Source organism: Salvia miltiorrhiza, chromosome 3, assembly GCF_028751815.1.
Source record: "Salvia miltiorrhiza cultivar Shanhuang (shh) chromosome 3, IMPLAD_Smil_shh, whole genome shotgun sequence".
NCBI classification, from domain to species: Eukaryota; Viridiplantae; Streptophyta; class Magnoliopsida; order Lamiales; family Lamiaceae; genus Salvia; species Salvia miltiorrhiza.
In genome coordinates this window covers 62,607,949-62,631,082 of record NC_080389.1, presented here as the reverse complement: position 1 = coordinate 62,631,082, position 23,134 = coordinate 62,607,949, and the positions used below count along the sequence as shown (strand labels likewise).

At 38.0% G+C, this 23,134-nt stretch overlaps 4 protein-coding genes across 10 annotated transcripts in view; all 4 read right to left on the bottom strand.

Annotated features, from left to right (window-relative positions):
• The window catches only part of LOC131015234 (probable glycosyltransferase At3g07620), a 1,181,237-nt gene that overhangs the window by 78,386 nt on the left and 1,079,717 nt on the right, over nt 1–23,134 (bottom strand). The gene's annotated exons all lie outside the window — the stretch shown is intronic.
• On the bottom strand, nt 3,363–6,756 carry LOC131015265 (probable beta-1,4-xylosyltransferase IRX9H). Of its 4 annotated transcripts, none has more exons than XM_057943582.1 (5): nt 6,246–6,756; nt 4,778–6,140; nt 4,288–4,540; nt 3,861–4,044; nt 3,363–3,762 (listed from the first exon to the last, which is right to left on the bottom strand). In XM_057943582.1, the coding sequence occupies exons 2-4, from the start codon at nt 5,665–5,667 to the stop codon at nt 3,886–3,888; spliced, it is 1,302 nt and encodes a 433-aa protein (XP_057799565.1). In that variant the 5' UTR covers nt 5,668–6,140; nt 6,246–6,756; the 3' UTR covers nt 3,363–3,762; nt 3,861–3,885. The 4 variants fall into 4 exon arrangements, with proteins under 4 accessions (XP_057799565.1, XP_057799564.1, XP_057799567.1 ...); XM_057943581.1 differs by having other exon boundaries at nt 4,778–6,050; XM_057943584.1 differs by having other exon boundaries at nt 4,288–4,537; nt 6,246–6,752.
• On the bottom strand, nt 8,962–12,254 carry LOC131015247 (L-gulonolactone oxidase 3). Its single transcript, XM_057943552.1, has 3 exons — nt 11,390–12,254; nt 10,752–11,007; nt 8,962–9,826 (listed from the first exon to the last, which is right to left on the bottom strand). The coding sequence occupies exons 1-3, from the start codon at nt 12,089–12,091 to the stop codon at nt 9,006–9,008; spliced, it is 1,779 nt and encodes a 592-aa protein (XP_057799535.1). The 5' UTR covers nt 12,092–12,254; the 3' UTR covers nt 8,962–9,005.
• LOC131015224 (protein EMBRYONIC FLOWER 1-like) lies at nt 15,780–21,372 on the bottom strand. 4 transcript variants are annotated; one of them, XM_057943514.1, is made up of 9 exons: nt 21,065–21,353; nt 20,900–20,957; nt 20,006–20,178; nt 19,196–19,464; nt 18,850–18,927; nt 18,579–18,683; nt 17,463–18,481; nt 16,371–17,253; nt 15,780–16,287 (listed from the first exon to the last, which is right to left on the bottom strand). In XM_057943514.1, exons 3-9 carry the CDS (start codon nt 20,161–20,163, stop codon nt 16,007–16,009), a joined length of 2,793 nt encoding a protein of 930 aa, XP_057799497.1. In that variant the 5' UTR covers nt 20,164–20,178; nt 20,900–20,957; nt 21,065–21,353; the 3' UTR covers nt 15,780–16,006. The 4 variants fall into 4 exon arrangements, with proteins under 4 accessions (XP_057799497.1, XP_057799496.1, XP_057799499.1 ...); XM_057943513.1 differs by lacking the exon at nt 20,900–20,957 and having other exon boundaries at nt 21,065–21,372; XM_057943516.1 differs by lacking the exon at nt 18,850–18,927.

Below are 23,134 nucleotides of genomic sequence, written 5' to 3'. Positions count from 1 at the left end.
CTCTCGTGCATCGCACGGGAGCAAAACTAATTACTCCCTCCGTCCCAATATTCAAGTCTCATATTCCTCTTTGGGCCGTCCGAATATTCAAGTCTCCTTTCCTTTTTTGGCATAAATTACAATACAATTAGTTCAATTAATTAGGTATTCTCTCTCTTTCTAACTTTAATCTCACTCTCTCTCTCTCTCTTTCCCAAATCTGACACACTCTCTCTCTCTTCGCCTCTTCTCTCTCTCGGACGCCTCACCAGTCACCACCACCGTTCCTTTTCTCTCCCGGTGACCGCAGCGACAAGGCCCCTGCCTCGCCGCCCGTTTTTCGGCGACCAGGGCTCTGCCCTCTCCTGGCGTCGACGAGGCGCCGCCGCCTCCTATCTCTCCACCGCCTCAACCCTCTGCATCCACCGCCTTCGCCTCTGATCTCCTCCGCCTCCACCGACTCCCTCTCCCAGACACATCCGCGCAGCCAGCCGCCGCCCGTTTTTCTAGCGGCGGCGCTGCCCTTTGCAAAAGGCGAAATGCACCGACTCCAACGCCAACGCCTCCGCCGCCTCCCCCATGCTCCAGCGCCGCCTTCTACCACCTGCACCGCGGCAGATCTGCTCGAATAATTTAGGGACGAAGGTGGAGGTCCTGCTGCCTCGCCGGAAATCGAGCACAGAGGGCTTCTCCGCCGCACCGTTCTCGCACCCCACCGTTCAGGCGTCCACTCGCGGCTCTTCTCCGCCGCGACTCATCCACTTCCAGTCGCCGGAGGGCTTCTGCGACCACAATTTCCTCTACCTTCTCCTCGTCGGAATATTTCGAATCGGAAAGCTCGAGCCCTTGTCGACTCTGTGAACCTCCCATGTGTGTGTTCTGCCAAAGATCTGTGTGTGTGAGTTTTGCAAGAGGGAAGGGCGAGAAGAGAGAGAATTGCAAGAGAGAAGGGCGAGAAGAGAGAGAAGAGAGAAGAGAGCTGAGAGCAATTTTTGCGTCTAATTATGAAATAAAATAACATTAACTAATACACTAATTATGTGGTCCCTACTATTTTTACATCTACTTTAGCTCTCCTAAATTCTCGTGCCCAAAAGTAAGGAGACTTGATTAATGGGACTAGGGCTGGGAATCGGGTCGGGTTCGGATACCCTACCCGAAAAAATCGGGTACCCGAACCCGAAAATACCCTAAACCCACTACCCGACCCCGACCCCGAATTTGAAATCGGGTACCCTAATACCCGACTCAGGTACCCTAATACCCGACTCGGGTACCCGAGTCGGGTATTCGGGTACCCTAAATTACCCGATCTGTAAGCAACTTTCAAGAATCAAAATCAAAATCAAGAATCTGTACAACAACTTTCAAGAATCAAAATCAAAATCAAGAATCTGTACAGCAACTTTCAAGAATCAAAATCAAATATGTACAGAAGAAGAAGCAGCAGCGCCGAGGGTATCGGATCTGGGAAACGGCTGGGCGGCGATTACATACATACAAGGGTCTCGGATCTGGGAAACGGCTGGGCGGCGGAACGGCGAGGGTCGAGGGTATCTGAAGTCTCATATCTGGGGGCGATTGGCGAGGGTCGCGACGTCACGGAGACGGGAGAGAAGGTGGCTGAGCGACGCTGCTGCTGTACCGCGACGGCAAGGCGCTGCTCCGACTGCCTCTCCCTTGAAATCGAAGGAAAGGGTTTAGGATTTTGGGGATTTCCTTTTTGACAGAGAGAGAAGCAAGATAGGGGAAGGGGGAGCCGCGACGGCGACATAGCTTTCGTCGCCGGCGATGGAGAAGTGGCGAGGCGGCTGGTGAGAGAGAGATGGCGGAGAGAGGAGGAGAATGGGGTGTGTTCTGAGAGAGAGAGAGGAGAATGAGATGAATAAATAGTTTAAAATTTATTAATTAAAAAATCGGGTAATTCGGGTATACCCGATACCCGATCGGGTATACCCGATACCCGATTTTTTCACAGCCTAAATACCCGACCCCGACCCCGATCCCGATTTTTTCGGGTATAGGGTACCCGATACCCGATTTTTTCGGGTCGGGTATCGGGTACCCGATTACCCGACCCCGAAATTCCCACCCCTAAATGGGACGGATGGAGTATTATTTAATATTTGTTAAGATAATACGTGGAATAATAAATAAATAGATTATTCTTAACTTTAATTTTGATCTCATGATGACTTTGTAGTCTGAATTTACAATTATTATAAACATTGCTTGTACTTATTTTGTTGTTCAGTTTATAGCTCATATCAATTACAACCACTTTTAATATAAAAAAAATACAAATATATTGAATCCAAATAATCAAAATTAAGTTGGATAATTAAAGCTTAGCTGGTCATGTATCTAGATGTAAGAACTTAATCAGATTATTATCAATTTAATTTGATCGAAAAAATTGATTCAAGCTATAAAATGAATATATAAGTACAGACTATTTTGTAATAATCATAATTTCGAGCTAAATTTCACCATGAAATTAAAATTCGAATTTCATATTTTATCTAACCCCCGAAAAAGAAAAAGACTATGCAAATCATAAATTGAACACAAACATTCAAATAAATTGAATCATAGAGTTACATAGCAAATAATTCCCAAGAACATGAGGCTACTACACCTTCACTTTCTCCATAGCCTTTTCATTTGAACTTCCACTATTGATCTCAAAGCTAATGTTGTATCAATAACGAATCGCATCAACATGACGAGGGAGAGCGCGAACGCCATCTCCACGTGAGATCTGACGACGACAAGATAGCACGATACGAACGATAAGACATCATTGAGATCCGTGAACACAACAGTAAGCAAGGCAAAACAAAACGCAATGACGAGACATATAAAGACGACACAACTAGCAAGAGCTACGATTAACGATATGAATGAACCGTGAAGTAGGGCGACCAAGATCAGATCGACATTGGGCACCATTGATAAATAACTTCTTGCAATGAAAAACAGAAACAGGAAAAACATTGTGATTTTTCTTCCTGGTGTGGGAAAGAATGAAGTGAGTTCCACTCATTCCCTCCACATTGAGACCCCCTAACCCAAACTAAAGGATGTCAAATTATCGGGCCGGGCCGGGCCAACACAAGAAATCAGGTCGAGCCGGCCCAGAAATCGATTGGATCATTTTTTTTACGAGGTGGAGGCCGCCCCAAGAATCGGGCTTTTATGTCTATTTGCGGGCCTACGATTTAATCTTTCGCGTCGGATGAATTTTTCGGGCCTAAGTTCAACTAAAATTCGGGCCGGGCCATGTTTGTCACCTCTACTCATACCCAATAAACCTAAGAAAGGCCTGCATGCTTGATCATGCTTGATCAACTTCACTCCAATAAAAGAGAGAGAGAGAGAGAGGAAACAAGCACTTTTTCTTGAGCTAATAATTGAGAATGAGAAAAGGCCAACACATAATACAGTTGCACCATGAAAATTTTGAGGAAAGAAGGGCAAAAAAAAAGTTGTAATTGGCTAATAATGGCCAAAATATGCAAATTCTTCAATCACTCTAGCTTTCATGGCAGCATGCTTCCCTCTCATGGATAGTTAGCAGCCATTGAAAATCATATAAAATCAGCAGCTGTACAGAAATAATATCCAACCTCGAACCAGAAACCGTGGAAAAACACTCAAACGAACCCGTTGGATCGTCTCCAGTTTCCATAACTCGGATAAGGATTCGCTGCACAAGCATTGCTAGCGCGTCTACTTGGGACAGCAAGTGGCACAAAACATCGCCCAACAACCTCCGTTCCACTTTAAGAAAGAAACAAGTGAAACCACTACACGCTTAGAAGATGGAAACACGTGAAACGAACAAAGAAAATGGCTAAAGGCGAACTCATCTTTCTTACATGAAGCGAAATTGCATAGCATCAGTTAAAGTGGAGTGATGGTGCTCGAAATACTAGTAAACCAGTTATGAGGGTAGGAATATGTGTCAGTTGTGTGATGCCAAACCATGATTCCCGAAGAGTCCATCGAGAAGCACTCCATTTGGCTCTCATCCTCCACGAGCTGCTCCATGAATGCGGTTGCCTGCAACGGAGTACATATGTTAACGGGATGCATTAACGAAATCAACATCTTATCTAAAGTTCCCCTCAGCAGATTCTTTGCAATTTAGTACTTATAACCTCACCAAACTATTGTACTAATAGATTCACGAGCCAACATGATTATTTCAAGTATAGTATTTGATCAATATTGTGTGTGCTTTATTTTATACTCGTCGTGTCTGTTGCTATCAGCAGAAAAGTATGCAGTTATAGAGAAACTCACTTGCATGTCTTGCTTCACTGTCTCCATCTGCCTGATAGGTTCGATTGTAGGCCGGTGCCATCTCTTTGGATCCCAAATGATGGTGCTATTAAAGGCAAAACCCGACATCTCAGCGTGGAATCTCTGAGACCGTCTCTCCCTGTCATCAAAGTGCCACCCTACCACTTGAGAGCTGTTACAAATCGGACCCTCAAAGAGAATTTCGCCTCTGCTTTGCACCAACTTGGCCGTTGTCCATGTCCCAATCCGACTGCTTCAATAAAAATGTTCAGTATAATCACATAGTCATTTTCACTCTATTGCATCCTAATTTGGATAGATTACTTTTTCACTAGCTACATACGTCTAAGTAGTTCGAAGAGATGTGTAAGTTTGGCCTCAAATTGGTTCCTTCTCGAAAACTCAAGCATGCAATACAAGGGCACATAATTTCTCAGCAAATATATCTCAAGCAGATGAAAATTATCAATGTATGAGTTCGAGGCAGTACCTAATGTTTCTCATTTGGTCGAAGAGGGCAGTCGAGTATATCCTATCATCGTCTGCAAAGTAAGCAATCCCATCAAGACGGTGTGTCTCTATGTGTGAGAGGGCCACATTCCTAAGAAGTGCGCTTCTATCTGTTATCTCAGTCGCGTTCTTGATACTGCACACGAGATGTCTGTACATGACACCAGAGTTCCTCAGCAACTCAGCCGTCTCCATGGACTGAGAATTCATCTCCACGACTATCCAAAGAAGAGGGTGTCGGATCAGCCTCAACGTGTGTGCCAAGCGATCCAGAAAGTAGGCCTGAAGCGGCCTAGCATGTGTCGGGGTGATGATGATCAGAAGCTTATCAAAAACCACACCACTAGACAGATCCAACGACTTATTCAAAAGGATGAGGTCAGAAGGAGGACTCTTCACCTCAACATCGACCTTCTCTCTCTCCAACGTAGAGTTCTCTTGCAAAGAAACTTTGCCTACTATAGGCATCTCATTTTTCAGCCCAAGCAACTCGAAATCAAAAGCTTCCTGCTTGGGCATGGCATCTGTGGACAGACTCAACGGTACAAATGGCGTGAGCCCAACAAAGACACCAACAACGAAGCACAACAAGAAATGTAAATACGCCCTCCGCCAACTCTGCCCCTTCATCCTCGACCTATCAACATCCCTAGAAGCCCGGTGTGAGAAAAGGCCAAGAACGAAGCTCTGGATTCTGTACAACGTATAGTCCAAGAAGCCAGGCGAGGAAGACAACAGCCCCCCGTGTGGAGGGTAGTTCTGACTGTTGGAAGACGACTTGGACAGAGGCGACGCCACCTGACAAGCCTCGCCATTGCCTAAACCCCCTGGCCGAGGAACGGGAGACAGTGTTCTTCTAATTGATGCCATCACCAATCCCTACCAATTTCCCCAACACACACACTCTTTTTTTTTTTTTTTATCAATGCTTGAACATGATCACGTCAAGAAAACTCGTTCGTCTTCTCGATTTTCGCCCTAACACAATCTCACAATATCTGCTTATCATACCAACAAATGCAGTTTCCCAGCTTTCCAAATTTTATTATCTGATATTAACTGCTGCTTATATCAAAACCACAGTAGATAATTCTCTCTTCTTCTTCTTCCCCTTTTTATCACTTGAAACAAAGATTTCATTCTTTTAATGGAAGATGCTCCATTCTGTAACAGACTCCATTTTCAGACATCACAATCAATCTTCAAAAGGCTAAACATACGTTAAATTCCTCTCTTTCCTCCTCAAACAAATCCTGCCAAACGCCATAAACAAATTCAAATCACCACACAATTTTCTGTCATTATTCTTTTCCCCCTTTCCAAATTCCAACCATAGATGCAAGCTCCAACATAATTAAAAAAAAAAAAACAAAAAAAAGAAGTTCACATTTCAATCCTGCAAAAACTAGATTCGAAGCTTAAATAATCGAATTGCAAGAATTAGTTACCTTGAACGAAACGGACCTTCAATTTCTGCACTAATCTCAAAGCACAGTGGCAACAGAAACAAAAAAAAAAAAAAAAAAAAAGAATTAGCTCAATTTAAATAAATTGTGAGAAATTGCAAGTGAAAGCGACTAATTTGAGTGAGTTCAAATTGAGTAGTGTGTGAATCTGGGAATAGAGATTGATGTGAAGAAGATTTAACTGAACATGTGAAAAGGAGTGGAACAAAGAGAAAGGAACAAGTGTGTGTAGTGTGTGTTGTTTTCTTCTGCAACTCAAAAAAAAAAATCAAAAAAATTCACAATAGAAAGAGGGCCCAGAATCCCATTAAATTATTAAAGTCTTTACCTCAGATCTACAACAAAAAGATTACTGAAAAATTTATGATGATTCAAGGCAAAAAAATAAATAAATAGAAAAGGCAGTATCTTTGCAGAAAGTCATTATGCAAAACTCAAAATTTGGAATAATGATCAAGAACACATGCATGGATAGAATTTTTCAATGTGTATAATTGGTTGTTAATCATAAAATATCTGCATTTAAGGGAAATTAATATTGCATCTAGTAAATTAAAGAAATCATTTTTTTTGGCAACTTTTTAGAGATTTTTTAAACAATTTTCAGCAACATAGGGTTCATGCATATGTGTCGTGAAAAGGAAAATTCATAAGATATTATAGTAATTGTTAGGATAAATATGATATTAAACTCCAAATTATTCTCATTTAATCAAAAATGTTTTGAATTATAAAATTTTTTTTTTTAATTCCAAATTATTGTGTTAAAAATATTCAACCTCCATTTTATAGTCCCGTAATCATGAAGTGGTTAGCTGGATGCCACCGTGTAAATTATATTTTATTTCTAAATAATATGATACAAAACAAAATCGTTTTATGTCGTACTCATCGTTAAAAAAAAATTAAGACAACGCCTGATAAATTGGCGTGGCACAAAAATGACGTTCTTTTTCAAATGACACGGCGTTTTGTGTCATGACGTTTGAAACAATAAAATATAAATTATATTGTGGTATTCGGCGAGTCACGTCATGGTATTGAGGCTTGAAGAATGGACACGGAATATTTAAAATACAAACCGAATAATTTGAGATTTTAAAAAATATTTCTTATAATTTGAAACCTTTTTCATAAAATAGGTGTAACTTAGTAAAAACCTAATAAATTCTTCTAATGTTTACTGCGTGTAACTTTTAAATTGAATTTATTTTAAACTTTAGTGCATCTAAATTCAAAGCCGTTTTATTTAATTCTATTTCGAACCACTTAGTTATGACTAATAACTCTTGAAAAGGATATTTCAGTTATTGCTATATATTCTTTAGGAAATAGAATAGCTCCACAAATTAATTAGTCACGCTTTGATGTGGTTTTCGTTCATATCTCTATATCATAAATTTATTATTTCAATGAGTTAGGTTTTTGATGGGTACAAGTATGGTGGATTCAGAATTAATTACTAATGATGTGATTAAACATAAACACTTCAATCGACGACGATATTGATGCCACGATGACGATAGTGATCAAAGGAATCGAGTAGAGAAAGTGGAGGAGAATTAAATCAATTAATGTATGAAATTTGTATTGCATAATTAACAAAATCAAATTTTGAATTAGCATTACAAGAAAACCGAAGTACAAGAATCAATTAATAATTTTAAAAGATCGAAATTTAGGATATGTGATGAGACTCGAATTAAATTTAACAACAAAATATGTTGTAGAGAAAAGAAACATCACAAAATCAAAAGAAATGTGTATTTGAGTTTCTCCTTTTTTATATACTCCAGTTTATTTCTTTCTTTTTTTGAAGGGAAAGATATTATTTTGTAATAATGTGTGTGTGTATTTTTTTATTTTCTTCATTAATAATAATAATGTGTGTTTTAGCTTGTTTGTTTATTAAACTTTTGTTCTAATTATATGTATTTGGGCCTTTAAAGGCCCAAAATATAAGCCCGAGTCCTCTCATTTCATTAGTGGGCCTTTGAGCCCTTATTATATTGGCGGCGGAGAGAGAGAACAAAATTAAATTAAATAAATAGGCACTCGGCCGTGATCAACGGTGGTTCTGATGGAGGAGCAGCGGTGGCGCCGCCGTGAAGCACTGGTCTTGCTTTGGAGTCAGATAGTGTAAGAGAGAAATTGTGTAAAATTTACTCTTAACATTTTGTGCACAAGCAATTATTATTAAGTACTCCCTATGTTTGCGAAAATTAATTGTGATGTGGCTGAGAGACACAAGTTTTAACAAATAATTAAAAAATTACTTTATTGACTATGTATATTGATAAATTACTTTATTGACTATATATTGGTATAAATGCTTGATAATTAAAATTACATAAAAACTTGGGTGCAACGTGTAATTGGGTTGATCCGCATTTAAAATAATGTTATTTATACGATTAGGATCATGATATAGATTCAAGTTAGAATACGGATCATGGTTTAAGTGAGGGTGCAACCCGGTTGCACGGTGCAACCGATTGCAACCAAGACCACCTCTTAAAATTATGAGCTACTTGGATGTGTTTGTTTAATTTATATATAACACATATGCATGCATGTATTTGATCATCTCTAGCTAACTTATACTCCCTCCGTCCGCCAAGATTATGTCACTTTCATGTACAAATTGTACATGAAAGTGACATAATCTTGGCGGACGGAGGGAGTAATAACAACATTGTTTAATTTCAAAAATACACTATTCTTTCTAGTTGAATTGCATAATCAACTAGTTGAAGTGGAAGAATACCTACAAACCCTAGCTTCATCATAAACAAGACCCCTTTGGCAAAAATAGCCATCTCTAGGGCTACAATGCCGATCTTCGGAACAAATACACAATCCTTCGAGAGCACAACCGTCTCCTTTCTGATCCTCTATCCCAAATACTATTTCATCAGATGGCCCGCTCGAGAATATCCCGGCGGGGTCCACCCTCTTCTTAGCCTCCACAAATTTACTAAACTTAGGAAACTTTTTCCCAACTTCAAAAAAAGCCACCTTTCTATTCTTACCCCAGTGGGGCCTAGCCAGGTACTTGAAAAACGCAATTTGCTCCACCTCCTCCCACACGTCCCCGTGCAGACGGGGCGTCCCCGCCTCGTCTGCACGGTAGTAGTTGAAATCCACCACAACGGAATCCTCCGGCTGCCCCAAGTGGGCGTCGGATCCCTTCACGAAGCGAAAGAGGAAGCCGTTGTACATGTCGGCCCCACAGAAGGCTGCGGGGCCCACAGCGTCCCGCAGCCTCTTGACGTCACGAACGAAGGCGGCAAACTTGCCGGCCGGGAATACGGCGGTGGATTCGAAGAAGGAGAGGCCCTTGATCCTCGGGTCCCATGCGCACAACGAGGCCTTGTCGGATTCCGGCGAGTAGAGACACGAGCCGGAGGTTTGCATTCTCCGTTGATGTCCGACGACGGGGTAGCCGGTGAAGGTTAGGCCGTTGTTTTTCAAACCGTTGGCGGTTAGCTTTTTGTAGGCGACGAATGAGGATGCGAGTACGCATTTGGCGTTTGTGTTTCTTGCCTTCTCTGCAGCTTTTTCTGCATCAATTCGTTGCAGAAATTAGAGGAAATGATCACTTATTTGATGAAGAAGAAGACTTGATCAGTCAAGACTCGAAAAATCATTTATTTGAGTTATTTTCAATGATTATGTTATTAATAATTTCATTAAAAATGTAAAAATAACTAACTGAATGTAAAAAATACTGAAATACAAGAACTTTTTTGTGGAAGGATCCAATCTCCCGTAATTTTTTCTGGGCCATCATATTTCACTGTAATATCTATTAATTTAATTCTTTCTTTTAAGAGGAATTATTTCAAAAAATTGAAGTTGCAAAATTATATATCATATTTATCAACCATAATAATAAATTATTAACTAATAAAAGTGAAATTAAATAATAAAAAATAATTATATACTCTAATAATTGGGTGGAATAAATTAAAATCTTAGTTAATAATTACAAATTGATCATATTTTGTACTATTATTTTTAGGGGATCAATTTATAGTTTCTATGTTTCTGAATTAATACATAATATTTTAGGGACGCTAATGTGTGTTCTAATATTATATAGTATCTTGTATTTCACTACATTTATACAAATTATGCAATATATTTAAATTAATTATAATATTACATAACATGCATTGATAAATAAGAGACATATACGCATGAATGAAATGCCTTATCAAAATTTTCTTTTAGCAGCTACAACTACGAGTATCTCTAGAAGGAAAAGAGAAAAGTAGTTCCAATAAAGAGGGTTGTGGGAGCTTATAAGATTAATTATCTAAATATTTGATAATTTATAAGTTTTTCAGAATTTAAACGTTATAAACTATTAGAGCTTAACTACAAGTTTTTTTAAAAATAAAATAGCAAACAGCCACGTGAAAGAGATGTCTTTTTTTTTGATAAATTAACAATATTAAATAAAGAAATAATTAAAAAACGAACCTGATGCTCGAATTGATTTCACTATCAGCACATTATTCGATTGGAACCCAATGAAATCATTCACCCCGTCGCCCGATGCGTTCACGGGAGCCCGATCGTCGTAGCGATACACCGCCGTGTGTCTGGATGGATACCATTGGATGTCGCCAAACTCGTATCTCTTGGCGTGCTCCACGAATTCCTCTTCAATGCCAACATCACTAGTGAAATTGAACGTGATGCTACGTTTGAAAGCCGGTTCCAATGAGAATGTCACCTGTGCAAAAACGATAGAGGTTGATTATCGTAAAAATTATAGTCCATCCGTCTTATGAAATTAGTCCCCTTATTATATAAAAATATTATTTTACTACTAAACTAATAGTGTTTCACTTAAATATGAAAAGGATACGTGAAAATAATAAATAAAGGTATAAATAATAGAAAGATAAAAATTTGTAGTAGTATTTTTTTTAAATAAGATTAAATGTATTTTTTTAATATGCATGAAAAGTGAAAGGAGATTGAAAATAGTTATCTGTAAGTATAAAATTTATGTAGTATTTAATTTGTATCAAGATTCAAGACTTCTATATTTGTACCAAAAAAAGAAATCTTTTTTTTTTTTTTTTGAAGAAATTGAAAATTGAAAATCTCACCTTTGAAATAACTCCCAATAAACCCAAAGAAACTTTTGCAGCATTGAAAAGCTCATCACTCTCTCTCAAATCCACCACTTTGGCGAAACCCTCCGATTCCTTCGCAGCCACCACCATCCTAATCCCCACCACGTGATCGTGCAGCGCGCCGCCGCGGCCGCGCCACGAGCTGCCGTGGGCGCCGGTGCTGATCGCGCCGCCGACGCTGACCCCCTCCCAGTACGGCGCCGCCGCCAGGCTCAGCCCCTCCTCCGCCGCCCTATCGATCAATTCCCGCAGCCCGACGCCGGCGTCGGCCGTGACGGTCGATTTAGCCCTATCGACGGCGATGCTCGAGTTGTACCTCTCCGTGCTTATCAGGATTGTACTCCCGCAGGCGAGTTTGGGGATTGTGTGCGAGAATTTGGAGACGGCTTTCACCTTGAGCTTCCTCCTGCTGGCGTCGGCCACGGCGGAGCGCAGCTCCTCCTCGGTGGTCGGGTAGACGGCGGCGGTGACGTGGCAGGGCTGCCGGTCGCCCCAAACGCCGTAGGAGTTGGACAGCGTGCAGCCGGTTTGGGTGCATTGGACCGGGTTCTGCGGCGGCATGGCTCCGGTTAGGGCTGAAGCGAATATTCCCAAAATTATGGATTGAAAATAGAAATTGGCAATTGACATTTTTGGAGGATGATTTTTGATTGAAAATTGGGAAATTTTGCTCATTTTTATTTTTGAGGCATGTGTTTGATTTCTTGAAGGTCTGTATATAAAAGGGATTTTTTTGCCCTAGTTTGAAGGGAAGTTTAATTTGTCACAAAATTTAAAATGGTTATGCTTGAATTGAACGGCAAGCATGTCTAGCTTTATTGATTATCCATTTATTTGGGATCATCTTGGAGTTTGTTTTTAATTAAGGATTTATATATGTACACCAAGTTAGGTTAAAATTTATTTTTTACACGAATAATATTATAAGTCATTAAGTTGTTCAATTTTGACATCAAATTTTACTTTCTCCAGATTGAAACTGACATGGCATCTATATGACTTATCGTCACACGCTTTTTATTTCGACGGTCGACGAGTAAAACGACATTGTTTTGAATATGTAATTTTTAGGATATACTTTATGATTATTATTATTTAATATATTTAATTAAAAATTAATTATAAAAAGTCTCACTTCCTATTCATCTCTCTCTATCGTCTCTCTTTCTCTCTCAAAGGTTTCCGCCATTGATGGTCCATGGTGGATATAATTTCAAGAACATGTTACCCTACAAGTAAATCCATCTATACCATCAAGGACGTCGTTTAGCTACTCCAACACTGGAGTCGTACACCATGTTGATAATCGCTCTAGGGCAACACCCTGGCCAGAAAATTAGTCTTCTCACCAAAAGAGTAGCCCCGAATCATCAACGCGTTCCATTAACTCTGTCTCCGCCTCTGTCACTAGATCTGTTGTCGTCTCAACTGATGCTTGCTTTTGAATCTTAAATCTGGACGATGGCTATTTTATTATGGCGGTGGCGGCAAGAGAGGGGAGAAACCCCAATTCGCCGTCATTCCACCACTTTCGACCACCACCAACTAATTGGCGGCCACCCAACGTTCACAGTTGCTCCTCCTCCATTGTAATTAGCCATAATTTTCCTTTTGTTATCAATTACGATAGGAGCAGGAGATATAAAAGAAATAACAGAGAGCGGGGAGAGAGAAAAAAGATAGATATCTGATTTTTCATATTTGATTTGTAAATTTTGAGAGAAAGTGAAGAACACAGAGCGAGAAGAGAAAAAAGATAATAGAAATCCCAAATTTTGACTGAATTTTGATTAGGTCATGAAATGACGTCGTTTTATTAAGTATTCACAAAACACTGTTGTTTAATTTAGGCGTGTGTTATTTTATTAGTCATGTAGATGTCATGTCATTTTCTTTGATCACCAAAACTAAAATCGAAATTAAAATTAAACAATTAATAAAATTGGTGTATATAATTAAATTTTTCTAAATTCGTATCAAAAATGAATTTTGATTTAGGTTCGTGTATTTACATGCAATTAACCCTTTAATAAATTTGTATCAAAAGAAACAAAACTCGACTTTTGATGGAATGTATCATTGCATTTTACATTGTGACATTATTAGATACACGCCCAAATAGTCAACTATATAATTTAATTATAGCGTTAATTGAGCCTAATTAAATAGTTGATTTTTCTACTCAATTTTAATTTTAGATACCCAAATAGTAACCTATACAATCCAACACATTTAACCATATGGCTAATTATGCCTAAATAGTTGAAATTTTTACTCAAAGTCGGAATATCCAATCAAAGTTATTATGACTAGTTGAAGTGACGTAGAAGTAACTACATCGTTTAATATATCAATAATTTAAACTACACTGATATTTTAAACGTTCACTCGATATTAACTAAAAGTTCAATTAGAAAATTCGTATATTTAAATAATTCCTTAATAATATGTGCCAAGAGCTTCATATTCAAAATTACGATTCAAAGTCATGCATTCATGGTTCATAAATATCAAAGGTCCAAGATTAATCAAAGATTCACCTTGTTGGATGAATTCATGGTCCTGAGTTCGAATCTCATAAATAACAAAAAATTAATTTTCACAATTCAGACATTTACACATCGAATTCATACATGTATAACACAAAATTCATACATTTACTAACAATTTCTCTAAGACCAATCTGAATCATTAGATTATGGGTAGATCAGTGGTGTAGATCTATTCTTATTTTATACTCTAAGAGTTGTTTTTACTTTGGTCCTCCCCTATATACATATATATGGGTAGATCAATGGTGTAGATCTATTCCTATTTTATACTCTAAGAGTTATTTTTACTTTAGCCCTCCCCTATATACATATATGTATGTAGATTTAGTACTTTTTCGTCCATAAAATATATTTTTTATTTTTATCCTTTTATAAAATATTTTCTTACTCATTTTTTTTGGATATAATCTCACTAATTATCACTTTTGAAATTCTCACTCATTTTTTATAAAAATTGTTTATAAATTCCAATTGGCACCGCTACATAAAGGTGGGCCCGTCTTTATTTTATTTGCTGTGACAACTGGCGATGGGTTCTTGACAAAAGAATTAGCTCCGAATGTGACAGTGGACCATGTGCATGTTTAAGTCAGATATGAAAAAATTTGAATTTGAAGCCGACATAAAATTAAAGGGTTAAGGCAAAAAAAACATCAATATTGATAAAAATTGTAAATTTCACACGAGTATTTAATTAAGTAAAAAAAATATATAAATTTATATTTTAATTATAATTTTCACATGAGTTTAACTTTCAGCGGAATTAAAGCTTAATCGGCAGTCGAAAATTCATACGTGACGCAGACGTTTGGTATTCAAAATAACGCCATTTTGAATTAAAAGAATAATGGCAAAAAAAAAAATACACGAACTTTGACCGGAAGTCACTTTAATACACCAACTACACCAACTGAGCTCTTATTTCGCCAAAAATTAAATTCGGGTCAAAATTGCAATTAAAATATAAGTTCATGTATTTTTTTGGCTTAATTGAAAGTTCAGGTGAAAATTGTAATTTCTTGGTATAATTTTCACCAAAGTTGGTATTTTTTGACCATAACAACTAAAATAAACATGCCAATGAGGCCTTGCTCTAATGGCAAAGCTGAGGCACCCAAAGACTCTCATTTGTGAGAGGTTTTGGGTTCAATCCCGCCTACGTGCGGTGATGTTTGGTGTTGAGGTTCGTCCCGCGTGCAATGTAGAGATTTCCTACAGTTGTGTGGTGTTGAGGTTCGTCCCGCATGCAGTGTAGATTTCCCATAGATGTAGAGATGTTTGGTGTTGAGGTTCGTCCTGCGTGCAGTGTAGATTTCCCATAGATGTAGGGATTTCCTACAGTTGTGTAGAGATTTCCTACAGTAGTGTGGTGTTGAGGTTCGTCCCGCGTGCAGTGTAGATTTCCCATAGATGTAGAGATTTCCTACAGTTGTGTGGTGTTGAGGTTCGTCCCGCGTGCAGTGTAGATTTTTCATAGTTGTGTGGTGTTGAGGTCTCGCCCGCATGCGGGTTGCATAATTTGATTATATTCAGATACCCCTCATAATTTTAATTCAAAAAAAAAAAAAACTAACCTAAATATTGTAAGCACGTAACGTTTTTGCTATACAATAAATTAACTAGAGGTGCATCTTTTTATTTACATTAAAACGTAATTATACTTGCAAAATGGACATAATTTTTTTCTAAAAAATTGTGGATCTTGTTTAGATTAGATGCACCATGTTGCTGAATTAGCAGACATATTTGGAAACAGATTCCATACAATTTCATGAAAGAAAGGATTTTGTTGAGTCCACACCACATGCATATATATAAAAATTGAATTTTATTTCATCCATGTCCAATTCACAGTAGGAAGGTGAGTTTTGTATATAAAACTAACACTAAAAAAAAAAAGAAACAGATACTGAGAGTAGTATCAAACTGCAAGACACAAAAAAACAGATACAAAGAATTTAAAACAAGAGGTGTACACACAACATATATATAATGTTAAGTAGTGACTACAAAACAACTGAATAATCAGAATCCTAAGTCATTCTTTCTGCGAGGCATTCTTTCTCATTCTTGGTCTCTTCCTGCCATCGACATTCCCTAACCGCGATTTTTCTTTCAAACCATCCGTCTTCTTCCGAGGCCTCAAATCTTTCGCGCTTATGGTGAACTCGTTTCCTACTTGAGGAATGCTGAAGTCTGCTGGATTCCTGTTGAGAGTGCACTCACCTAATGCTGCATTACTTCTTGCTGCTCGTCTCTGATCAAGCTCGTTGGATCCGTCCAAAAGGGTGGTTTTCCAGTTCCTTACCTCTTGAGGTACTAAAGAAAAGAATACATTCAAGATTATATGTTGTCAAGGAAAAACAAAACAGAATCGCAGTAGTGAAGGGTATTTATCTCACCTCTTAAATTAGGTGCAGAAGCTCTGAAAGAACTTTCGCCCGAAGAATAAACACCATATCTTAACAAAGAGCTGCCATTTTGAGGAAGGAACGATGATCCACGGAGGAAGTTGTGGTTCTCCTTTCCATTTAGACGCGGGTGGTGCTTGCAGGAAGACAAGGGTTTATCAAGGGAACCTACTTTGTATGAAGAGCCCGATTTAACTCTCTGATCCATCAACGATAACAGCTGCATTGCAGGGATTGTATCGTTTTGGTAAGGATCCGATGATCCTATAATTCTCCCCTTCTTGAGCTCAGCCGCATCAGCTACAGCTTTCTTTCCCTTGCCATCGACAGCCCTCTCTTTGTGACACTCGTCTAAGAATGAATATGGACTCGGTTGAATGGGGTGCTTCTGGGGAATGCTGAGACGAAAAGGTGCATTCTCTGTGGCACGGGAATATAGCATTTCTTCCCATGTAATAGAATTTGGTCCTGCCATTATAGAAGCTGGCGTGGAATACTCTGGTTTCCTCAGTTGGATTGGAGTAGACGAACTAGAGAGTCTAAAGTGACTTTTCTCTGGTTTGTTCAGATTTGGTTGGATTCCCATGTTTCCATTTGCCACTTTTAAACCATTTATTCTCCTGGGAAAAGGAAAACTAGTCGTACCATCCACAACGCCTACAGAAGAATATCCTTTCGCTGTATCATTGATTCCCAGCAGATGTCTCCTCGAAATTCCAAGTTCTCTTTCATGCTGGTTTTTGGCCAACAACTCAACTATTTCTATTGGTATGTCATCTGATGATCCAAGTTCTGCAATGTTATCCTTGTTTCTCGGCTCAGATATTCGTTTGCCTTCCCTCACAGTTTCGTAACTGCAGGAGGCAGAGTTATCCTAGAGAAAAATTAGCAGAGAGTTTCAATTAGCCACTGGCAAGATTAACAAAAACAAAAAGAATCAGATTTTAAACAAAAAATAATCCTTCACTTGAATAATTTTGAGCATGAATGTGGCATGCAACTTAAGGGAACTAATACCATTGATTGATTAATATAGACAGGAAATCTCAAGATAATGAATATGAAATCTTCATTTATTTGTACCGAAGACTTTCGCAGAGGGAAACTCCTCTCCTCGGAATGAATGGTGGATTGCTGCTGTCCTTCCATAGCTGCCTTCTCCGGAGATTCCACATTGAGATCGGGAATGCACCTATGCTCCCTGAAAGATGCTTGGTCATTGTGATTACCTTCAGCATCCTTAAAACTACTGAGTGAAAGGTCCAACGCCATGGTTCCTCGGATATTGCAATCTCCTAAGATGCTTTTTCTGGGAGGCAATAAAGGGTCATCATCAGCTCCAACTTCCGGCATCTTAGCCATGGAAAGATCAGAAATTTTCTGTGTTTGTTGTCCCGATAGCGACCTCCTAAAGTGCTGTCCCATTTCTACCAAAATGGAAGGAGCACCTCCCAATTTACCCAGATTTGTCTCCACAGGAACCACTTGCTCCTGTAAATTTGCAGAGGATACGGCGTTTGGCTGGAGATACTTGCCCATTTGGACTATTTCATTGTCTCTACCGATGTGTCTCATATTTTTGTTCGTGTCAATAGCTTTAAGCTTTTTGGGCTTGATCCGTTCAGTCCTTTGCAAATCCAATCTCATAGAAGCACCCCCTTTAGTTACAGCATCAGAAATTTCAACTCTCCTAGACTTTTTCTCAGCATCAAGCACAATGCCCTTAGTTCTCTTAGCCACAGCCCTTGGAAAGGTTGCCACTAGAGGCTCTCTGTCTTCTCCAATAGCGATCTTTCTTTTCCTCTCAGGACTTCGAGCAGCTTCTGCAACACCAGCAGAGACGTCTACCTGAAGCTGAGGAACTAAAACTGCTTCCATCTCAGTAGATGCAACATACACTCCACATGATAAGGCAGATCTTGTCCTAGGAATACTGCTAGTTTGGTTCCTTTCTTCCACCAATATATCAGCCAAAGAACGTAGCTTCGGCTTTCTCTTATGTGGCAGTACACTAAGAGGACCATCGCTTCCAGATGATACGTTATCTGGCTCTACAACTACGCATGAAGGATGGTCAGCAAGACATACCATATCTGTAGCATCTGTCGTAGAAACAAAAATGATCTTATCATTGCTAGAAAATAAACAGTGAGGCAGTTCCAGAGAAATTCTTAAAATTCTTTCACATTTTCAGTATACCTGGAGTATTATTAAGCCCCTCGATAACCTGCAGTGGATCTACTTCAGGCATGTCACATGAATTTCCAGCTTCTATATCCCTGATATCTGTTTTGCCTTTGCTACCTGAGGAGATATTCTGGATGTTATATATGGGGCAAAAACGGCGCTGTGCTTATGCCAATTAGTAAACGATTTTCATCTGATTTAGATCATAATCAAGAATGGATACAGCTTGGAACAACACAAATGACTCTTCAAATCAATACATGTCTTGTGTAACAAAACTTACATGTGATATCTTTATGTCTTTCACTGCAGCATAAATTAGGTGTCTTGTTAATTTTACTTTGATCATTGTCTTCCCCTTCTGCATTTTTAACCTAAGTTTAATACCTGGAAATATTGTAAGGATATAACAAAATATACAAGAAAAATTCTCAACACAATCTTGCTAACCATATTTATGGATGTGCACTTCTATCACAAATTTATGCATCTCTATAACCCTATTGTGCCCAAAGCACACCCTTTTAACAAATTTTCCGTGAATTTCACTTAGTCTCCCGACCTTGCATATCTTTGGCACTCAATTTATATGCACCCGCTGACAAGGCTATCTCTAGTTCACTAGTTACCTGTGTTGTCTCTCCTGTGTATGGACAAGCCATCTTTAGCTCCAACATTCTCACAAGAACTTGTATTGGCCTTACATTTGGTTGTTATTGCCATTCCTTTTGTAGTTCTCTTCATTTCATCTTTTGGAATGCAGCTCGAGCACTGCCACCATCGAAATTCAGGAACAAATAGAGGAGGCAGATAATTCACCGGATCAACATCGTTGCCTTGAGGTGCAAATGGAAAACATGTCTTCCAATCCTTTTTTCTCATCCCAGCAACAAAACCACTGCATCAACATTGGAGAAATGAAACAACATATTTTGTAGTAAAATGAATCAGTTGGCCTTGTGTGCATAACTAAATAACTAATAGTAATATATCATTTCTACCAGACCACCAGTTTGTTGCATCAGTATCCAATATTCTATCAGATTAGACCATAGCTAAAAACAAAAGGACTAAGGCAAGGATTTAAAGAAGATGGAAAGTAAGATAACAACTGCAGCTTGGACATTCACAATAAGTTTTTCTAATTAACTAAACAAGATTAGAAACTGTGGATCACTCAAAGCAGTACTGCTGACAGACATAAAATAAAATCGGCCCCAAATGCTTCTAATATATATCACTTTCTAATTGAAACAGGCCAGCCATAAAGGAAAAGATGTTCTTATACAACAAATTTTGAGCCATTACACTTCACATAGTTTGAAGCACTCAATACTGCACATGATTGTACCTAGATAATAAACATCTCTAGAGCTCCTCACACATATAATATACACTGGACAGAAAAAGATATATCAGATTAATCAACTGCTACTCACCGTATAGAAAAATGCTCATGTTCTAGTGGCTCGATTGCTTCCATTGAACTACTAATGTCGATAGCTATTGAGTTAATCTGAACAAATGATCCCAACTTCGACGTGGGATCCGAAAAATCACTGTTCCCAGCAGTTTCTTCCATTACAACAATATCCATTTCAATAACATAAGCCTAAGAACCGATCAATGAAATGAAGCTATTATTAGTACACAAGCGCAAAAAATTAGTGCATAAAATCATGGTATGAAATGCCAGTAACCTGAGAGTCCAAGATAAATATACAAGAAGTTACAGTTATTAAAAGGAAGAAATTAATAGACAAGCCGATTAGCAAACGCGAAAGAAGAATCCGTCAGTGGGAAATTATGAATTTATGAGCCTTGTACTAGACTACTGTTGAAAACCCTAGTAAAGAATCCCAGCAAAGGAAAAGCTTTATCCAATCAAAGACTTACAGATGTCAGCATACGATAGAATCTTCGAATAGATAAACGAAGCAAAGAGAAAGCCAAATGAGTCAGCAAAGAACAGTAACCCAGCCAATTTCAATTTTAGGGTTTTCCTGTTAGAGTAATTTAATTCGCAACTTTGAATGAGAAACGGAAAATTGAACTGGGACCAACAATTAACGATACAGCTCACGCAATCACAAACGGAACTGGTAAATCGTGATTTTATGCGTTAATTTCAGCAGCTCAAATTAGGGTTTTATTGATTCATAAAAATCGTTGGGTTATTTCAATATACCAACCTCACCAGCTACACATGAAAAAAACAGTAAAGAATAAGCAAAAAAAAAGTACCATAAAATGATGAGAACGTGAAAAGAAATACACACCAAAAAAGGACAGCAAAAAAAAATAGATAGGCAAAGGTAAATTTTGAAACCCACCTCAGATAAATCTACACGATATATCAGGTAAAAAAATCAGCTCAAAGTCAGCTAAAACCTAGTAAATTTTCAAAAAGCTAAAAAAGAAAAAAATAAATAAAATTCAGATAAACAAAAAACGAAAATAGTGCTGTAAGAAGAAGAAGAAGAAAAAGGAAAAGGAACCTTTTTTCTCGGATCGCGAAATCAGATCAAAAAACCCCGCTGATCGACCAGATATAAATCCCCCCACAATTAGCTCCCCTCACAAAAGCAATCTCCTCCGAGTGATTTAATTCCACGGCTGCGCCGACGAATTCGCGTCGGAAACCACCGAGTGCCCTAGCGTTTTAGGTCTGAAATCCGATAGCGAAAGAGAGGAGAAATGTTTTAGAGAGAGAAACATGAGAAATGAAGGGAGAGAGAGAGGGGGAGGAGCTGAGTTATATTTCCTTTTTCTTTAATGCGGAGAGTTGAGTTTACTGTCGCCCTATAGGTACAGATTTTGGCGTATATACATACAATCCCATGTGTTTGTATAGAGAGAGAAAGCCCCCGACCAATCAGGAAGCGCCAGCGAGGCACTGAGGTGCGATGTTTATCACTACCCACGATGCGACTCCCCCGAAACCCTAGTCAAACGAGAGTCCAACCGTGACGCACACGCGCCGAACCGTGGGGGGTGGTTAAGCGGTCGCTGTCTTGTCAAAGCATGGTCCACGCACTTATCTCGCATCTCATTGGTGCGTGGATTTCACCGCGGGAGAGTGAGGGTGGGGCTGGGTGGGGGAAAAAGAGAACCCTAAATTTTTGTGGTAATAAAGAAGGAAGGTATCAAAATAAAAGGAAAAGAAAAGAAAATATTTGAATAATCATATTCTATGGGGAAAATGTGGGTAGGTACGTAAAAATGTGCTAGGGTTTCATTTCTCTTTTTTCTTTTTTCAGCTGAATTTTGAAATTAGTAAATCACGTTAGTAAAGTATGAGAGATTTTGGGTGTAATTTCGCATGCGTGCGGTGTAATTTTGACAACTCTTGTAATTCTTAAAAAAAAAAGTATGGTTATTGCATGGCAAATTGGTAAACATGGCATAGAAGACATCCGATGGTTAGTATTAATTTGGGATATTATGTATGTATAAACTTTTAAATTAATTCATGAATTTCACATATAGTTTAGTTTTGATACAACAATACATAAACATTATTTCAACATGGAATTTAAATCTTCAAATTTAAATCCATTTTAAAGTTAATCGAGTTAAAGAAATAAGGCTAAAATCCATTACTTCAAAAAAAAAATCTAAAATTCTTCATAAATTCAAGATAAAACTATACAAAAAAAAAATAATAATACACATATGCTATTCGAAAATTCATGAAAAAATTTGGAGGTTTCTAGTTTAGTTGTAAAATCATAAACAAATTGAGAGTTTATATATTATCGTACCAAAATTAATGTTCATGTGCAATTGACGAATTAAATTTAAGTTTGTGTGTTTACAAAGTCAATATAACCCATTTAATTTTATGTGTTCAAACATCATAAAGACATAGGTTTGAGTATAATGAAGTGATTTTATACTATATAACATTCGAATGGGAATATGTTAATTAGATGTATAAATCGTGATGACGTTAATACTTTTAGCTAGCTAGGTTGTATCTTATAGTAATATGCCCATCCAAAATTATTCCCAAATATAATAATATAATTTTATCCGTCCACTTTTTAAATCCTTATATATTAGTAATTAAAAAGTGGATTAAACTTGAAAGTCTACAAAATTCACATGTGTTACGTATCTAGTTTTCGATACGTGAAAAGTAGGAAAATAATAAAAGTTTTATAGTGACATAATTTCAATTGTAAGGATATGCATTTGCTCTAATCATATAGGGTAGGACACCTCTTTTTCGGCACCATAGAGATAGATACGTATGTTTTCTTTCACTATAGTAAATGTCATGATTGAGACCATATATAATATATAAAAAAAATATTATTATAAAAAAAGAACTGACACAAAGTCTTGATTATATTGTTGACAGTTCCATTCCATGTTCGTTTCCTTTCTGATCCAAAACGATTTATTTTTATAAAAATAATATTTTAAAAGATTTGTAAAAAATTTGAAAGGCTATATGGGCTTAATTATGTGTCATATATATGTTGTCACGTATAGTTTAATTAGTGACTAATGTCACGTAACTTACAAGTAGAGAGATTAATTTTGTAATAAAAATGAAAGTT

Excerpts from the sequence above, each read along its gene's own strand:
- LOC131015247 (XM_057943552.1), bottom strand. The coding sequence starts at position 12,091 with ATGAGCAAAATTTCCCAATTTTCAATCAAAAATCATCCTCCAAAAATG. Across the intron at positions 11,008-11,389 it reads TATTGGGAGTTATTTCAAAG|GTGACATTCTCATTGGAACC; the intron begins GTGAGATTTTCA and ends GTTTTTGCACAG. Across the intron at positions 9,827-10,751 it reads GAAATCAATTCGAGCATCAG|AAAAAGCTGCAGAGAAGGCA; the intron begins GTTCGTTTTTTA and ends GAATTGATGCAG.
- LOC131015265 (XM_057943582.1), bottom strand. The coding sequence starts at position 5,667 with ATGGCATCAATTAGAAGAACACTGTCTCCCGTTCCTCGGCCAGGGGGT. Across the intron at positions 4,541-4,777 it reads GACCAAATGAGAAACATTAG|CAGTCGGATTGGGACATGGA; the intron begins GTACTGCCTCGA and ends TTTTTATTGAAG. Across the intron at positions 4,045-4,287 it reads CAGTGAAGCAAGACATGCAA|GCAACCGCATTCATGGAGCA; the intron begins GTGAGTTTCTCT and ends ACTCCGTTGCAG.
- LOC131015224 (XM_057943513.1), bottom strand. The coding sequence starts at position 20,163 with ATGGATATTGTTGTAATGGAAGAAACTGCTGGGAACAGTGATTTTTCG. Across the intron at positions 18,928-19,195 it reads ACACAGGAGAGACAACACAG|AAGGGGAAGACAATGATCAA; the intron begins GTAACTAGTGAA and ends TTAAAAATGCAG. Across the intron at positions 18,482-18,578 it reads GGGGCTTAATAATACTCCAG|ATGCTACAGATATGGTATGT; the intron begins GTATACTGAAAA and ends TTTCTACGACAG.